The 5,890-nt window shown below is 39.4% G+C and overlaps 1 protein-coding gene across 1 annotated transcript in view; it reads left to right on the top strand.

The window, feature by feature from the left end:
* The window catches only part of DPPA2 (developmental pluripotency associated 2), a 40,063-nt gene extending 39,862 nt beyond the window's left edge, over nt 1-201 (top strand). The window contains exon 8 of the mRNA XM_011995609.1: nt 139-201. Coding sequence (XP_011850999.1) covers nt 139-201 — 63 coding nt within the window. The remainder of the gene's footprint in view (nt 1-138) is intronic.
* The last annotated feature ends 5,689 nt before the right edge of the window (nt 202-5,890 follow it).

Raw genomic sequence — 5,890 nt, 5'->3', positions numbered from 1 at the left:
AAATGTCCTGACTGTCAAATAAATAATCTTGAGCATTTACCTCATTTAACTCTCCTACTTGAAACCTCTTCATGGCTTTCTGACAATGTCTTCATAGGAAGTTCATGTCTATTCTTAATGTGCTATTCTTTTTTTCAGATTTCCCAGTGCAAAATCTCTGCCCCTGCTGACACTGGTGAACTTGTTCTCATTCACGTCTAGGCTTTACTTCCAGCTGTTCTTCCCACCTTGCCTGTCCTCTCACTCACCTTTCCCTGCCCCATATCCCATAAAAGGATCAAATGGCAAAGCCCTCCCAGAGGAGAGTTGAGAGCTACACTTCTTGTTTTCTAAATTATCATGTATGCCTTTTGTCGCAATTTAACTTTACATTAGAAGTATCATTTTGTCTTTCAATAAGACAAAATTTGTCTTATTTGTCATTTTAATAAGAGTGTTTTGGCCTTGTGCGGTGGCTCATGCCTGTAATCCTAGCACTTTGGGAGGCCAAGGTGGGCGGATCACCTGAAGTCAGGAGTTCAAGACCAGCCTGGCCAACATGGTGAAACCCTGTCTCTACTAAAAGTACAAAAATTAGCTGGGGGTGGTGGCAGGCGCCTGTAATCCCAGTTACTGGGGAGGCTGAGGCAGGAGAATCTCTTGAACTTGGGAGGTAGAGGTTGCAGTGAGCCGAGATTGTGCCATTGCATTCTAGCCTGAACAACAAGAGTGAGACTCTATCTCAAAAAAAAAAAGTGTTTCCTCAAGGCTTTATTTGTACTGTTATATTTCTTGGCATCCAACCAAGATGCTAATATCTTTAATTCATGTTCCTTAGTGAATTATACAAAAGGAGTCTGTGGGTCCAATTACCCCTTCACTGATAATTTTAATAATGCATCTAAGGAATTAGGGCTTTCTTTTCCAAAAACCACATGGGTCTGTGGTTCCCTCAGCTATTTCTACCTTAAAGTACAATTTTCTCCACCATAAATAATTCTATTTCAGGAATACCCCCTGAAAGCAGGGCAAGTAGCTTTCAGTTAATGTAAGCTACCTGAAATTTAAGGATAGCATACTTTTTCTATTCCAAATTTCCATCCACAAGTAAGGACAGGATGCTTAAAGCAATGGTACAACCCCACTGTAAATTAATCATGTTTTTTTCCCTTCCTAATCCTACTATGACCTGATGTCTCTTGATGACTTTTTATGTAGAGCTATTCAGACACATGGATTCCTACCCTTGTTTAATTTTCTTGGCTTGAAAAATTGGCTCAAGTAGAGCCAAGATTCCATTCTTACACTTCATTCTCTTAGTCCCCTAGGACTGTGTAGTCAATTAAGCTATGCTTCCAAGAATGCTAAATACTCATTAACATTATTAATCATTTCTCAAGTACCACTGGTCTGATTTCCTCTGGGAAATGCTGTGTCCTGCTTTCAAGTATTTCTCATGTCTGGTCTACTACAAAAGCCTTTCCTAGGGCCATATTCTTCAGCTCTGTTGTCAAATATGCCAAGGCTAAAACTTTCTTGTTGATGGAATGACTTTGGGTTTTAGGTTCAGTCTTGTGGCTTCATAAGTCACTAGAGACTTAATATCTGGATATAGTTTCCTTTCAAATGAAATTATTTAAGGCATAACTGAGCATTAAAATGTTCAATGACAAGAACTGGATTAAGTTTGAAAATGAGATACATATGAAAAAAGATACACCATTGCTAATAGAAAGAAACACTCATATAGTCCTTCACATACATTAACTCATTTGATAGTCACAACCACTCTATGAGATGGTATTATTATAACTTCTATTTTACTGACAAGGAAGAGGAAGCTCAGAAAAGTTAAGTAATTTACCCCAGGTCACCCAGCTATAAATGGCAGATCCACAATTCAAACACCCAGGCAATGTGGACCCAGAGTTATTTCTCTATGAACGCTACGCTACTATAAAGTGAGAATATCTGAGTGTGACAGAAGTTGCTGAAATTAAGATGCCTCTGCAACTTGGTGTATACTATACAAAGGTAATATTGAGGCTATGGGCACGACCCCATCTTTTGAGGATAGGCTTTCAGTAGTTACCCATGAAACTGATTTAATTAGAAATCTGTTTTGTTAATGGCCCTGTCTGTGAAATCTCTGCCAATAAACACATTTGCATATGCCAGTTGAAATGCCACCTTACACTGTGTTATGTGTAAGTTTCTAGTACTTACATTTGACTAGATGAGACTGAATAATTATGACTCCTACCACTCCTCCACACTCAACATCAAATTAGCACAAGTCTTCCCACTTCTCCCTTTAGTGCTGTAATTCAGGGCATGAAGAGTTTTCTAGATAATTTGTTTTTGACACATCTAATTTATGTATTTGTCTTTTATATTAGTTTAGGAGACTATGGTAATGATAGCAGCTTTTTGTTATTCATTGTCCCTTCTGTAGGGCAGAGTTTTAAAAATTACATTATACCGTTATAATACCATGCAGCCATTTAAAAAGATTAAGGTAGATATAGGCAACTAACTACTAATGCTATTGCTACTACTGTTACCACTGCCTTGCTGCTGCTAACACCACCACCTCCAATACTATTTTTTTTTTTTTTTTACCGAGTTTCACTCTTGTTGCCCCGGCTGGAGTGCAATGGTACGATCTTGGCTCACCGCAACCTCCGCTTCCCAGGTTCAAGCGATTCTCCTGCCTCAGCCTCCCGAGTAGCTGAGATTACAGGCATGCACCACCATGCCCAGCTAATTTTTTTGTATTTTTAGTAGAGACGGGGTTTCTCCATGTTGGTCAGGCTGGTCTCGAACTCCTGACCTCAGGTGATCCACCTGCCTTGGCCTCCCGAAGTGCTGGGATTACAGGCGTGAGCCACCGTGCCTGGCCCCCCCTAATATTATTATTGTTACTAACAACAGACACTTGTATGGTCTTTGCCTCGAGCTAGGGGATGTTCTAAACACTTCATGCTTATTAATTAATAGCTATCTCTGGAAGGATATGCAAGAAATGATCATTGTGGTTCCTCTGGAAAGGGAATCTTGGGCAACTGCAGTCTGACCTAGGAACTTAGTTTTCATTGTATCCCTTTATATTTGTTTGAAATGAGCACAGATGTTGTATTGAATTTAATAATAAAATAATTTTAAAGTAATTTATTAATTTTAAAATAATAAGACCATAAAAGTTGAAGTAGGTAAATGGAAAACAAACAGCAAGCAGTGCATGAATACATGTGCACCGTGGCTGTAAATTTAACAGCAAAAATATATCATGGCCAATACTAAGAGACACACTTCAAGTCTCCCTTCAAGAAAAGTTTCACTAGTTTTCATTTCTACCCACAGTGTACCAGCATCCCCCTTCCTCCACATCCTCCCCAGCATATGTTACTTTTTGGTCGTTTTGATGATAGCCATTTTAACTGGGGTGAGATGATATCTACTTGTGGCTTTGATTTGCATTTTCCTAATTAGTGATGTTGAGCATTTTTAATATACCTGTTGGCCATTTGTATGTCGTCTTCTAAGAAATGTCAGGTGCGGGGCATGAGGGGATGTAGGTCAACGGGTATAAAAATACAGTTAGAAGGGATAAGTTCTAGGTTTGATAGCATGGAAGGGTGACAATAGTTAACGATAACTTATTGTATATTGTGAAATAGCTAGAAGATTTGGAATGTTTTCAACACAAAAGAATGATACATGTTTAAGGTGGTGGATATCTTAATTACCCTAATTAGATCATTCCATAGTTCATACATATATCAAAATATCACATGCACCACATAAATATGTACAATTATTATGTATCAATTTTTAAAAAGGATCAAAGGGCTGGCTGCCCAGCTTCCAGAAGTGGTGAGTTGATAGCCTCCAGCTAGATATTCAAACCAACGTCCTTCTCTTTTCCAAATGTCTGAGCTAGGTGGTGGAACAATGGCCTGCCCAATCCTCTCCACTGTGAAATTCCTTTATCTTTGCTCCGGAACTCTGCACCGTGCTGGGGAGGTTGTCAGTTCCGCGTGGCAGTCTGACAGCTCCCCCTGCTGTTATGTGCTTGCCTTTTCTTTTCTCCTTTTTCTTTTTCTTTTTCCTTTTCTTTTCTTTTCTCTTTCCTTTCATTTTCTTTTCTCTTTTCTTTTTTCTTCTTCTTTTCTTTTCTTCTTCTTTTCTTTTTTTTTGAGACAGAGTCTCACTTTGTTGCTCAGGCTGGAGTGCAGCGGTGAAATCTCAACTCACTGCAAGCTCCGCCTCCTGGTTCAAGTGATTCTCCTGCCTCAGTCTCCCGAGTAGCTGGGACTACAGGCGTGTGCCAGCATGCTCGGCTAATTTTTGTATTTTCAGTAGAGACAGGGTTTCACCATGTTGGCCAGGCTGGTCTCGAACTCCTGACCCCAAATGATCCACCCGCCTTGGCCTCCCAAAGTGCTGGAATTACAGGCATGAGCCACCGCACCCAGCCTCAATATTTTAAACATCACTGCGTATTAGTTAGGTTATTATTTAATATTTATGTTATTATGACTCTGAAAATGCCATTTACAACACCATCATGTAGACAACTGTAGTTATTTTTCCTTTCTTACACAATTTTCTGCTTTTCCTGAAGTTAAATTTTTTTTCTTTTTCTTAATTGGTAACATTTCTATTTCTGTGGGGAGTCAGTATAAAATGATGCTTTCTGGAAGTCTCTGTTGATACCTTTGGAAATGGAGAGAAAAATATGAAAATAAAAATAAAAGGTTTCTGAAGTCAGATTGCCTGGCTTTGAGCCTTGTGATGCTTCTTACTAGCTGCGTGATCTTGGACTATCTAGTTAATCTGCTCTGCTCTTCTTTCCTTTTCTGTAAAATAAGTACAATAAATACATCTATTGCATAAGTTTCCTATGCAAAGTGTCTTAGAAGAGCATCTGCCTACCTAATAGCACACCATAAATGTCAACCTCAAGCCTTCTGTCAGTTTGCCTGAGCCTCTAAATATGCTCACTCACCTTATAGAGTCTGTCACTATGATCTTTGCAGAAGTGTCTCCCAGAGTCTTCCAACCTGCCCCACACAGGAGTGTTTGCCCTCTCCTTTCTTTTTCTTTTCCTTTCTTTTCTTTCTCTTTTTCTTTTCTTTTTTCTTTTTTTTTTTTTTTTTGAGACAGGGTCTTCCTCTGTTGCCCAGGTGGGAGTACGGTGGTAAGATCATGGTTCCCTGCAGCCTCGATCACCCGGGCTCAAGCAATACCCTTGCCTCAGGCTCCCACGTCGCTGGGACTACAGGAAAGCACCACCATACCCGGCTAACATTTTTTGTTTTTGTTTTTTTGTGGAGATGGGTTTTTGCCATGTTGCCTAGGCTGGCCTCGAACTCCTGGACTCAAGTGATCCTCCTGCCTTGGCTTCCCAAAGTGCTGGGATTACAGGCGTGAACCACTGTGCCCAGCCTTGTCCTCTCCTCTTATCCAGAATTTCTGTTTATCTTTACCTTCTCTTGCTCCTGGTTTTGATCCCCTGACTTTTGGTAGTACATGTCTTCCTCTTTCTTGGTTCATAACTGTATTTTAATCAAGCATATCTATAGTTTTTTGGAAAAGAGCTTTCTGAGAAGTATTTTTTTTTTTTTTTGAGAATTGCATGTCTGAAAATATCTGTATTCTATCCTCACACTGATTAATAATTTGATTGGATATCGAATTCTGAAAGAAAAACAATTTGTCTTCAGATTAGTAAAGGCATTCTTTCATTATGTTCCTGCTTCCATATTGCTGTGGAGAGGTCTAAAGCTGTTCTAATTCCTGATCCTTAACTATGACTTCCTCTCTTTGACCTCAATATTCTAAAATTTCTTTCTTTCTTCCTTTCCTTCTTTCTTTTTCTTTCTCCTTTCTTTCCTTCTTTCCCTCT

Source organism: Mandrillus leucophaeus, unplaced genomic scaffold (assembly GCF_000951045.1).
Source record: "Mandrillus leucophaeus isolate KB7577 unplaced genomic scaffold, Mleu.le_1.0 Scaffold113, whole genome shotgun sequence".
In the NCBI taxonomy this organism is placed as follows: Eukaryota; Metazoa; Chordata; class Mammalia; order Primates; family Cercopithecidae; genus Mandrillus; species Mandrillus leucophaeus.
This window is presented reverse-complemented; position numbering and strand designations above follow the sequence as displayed.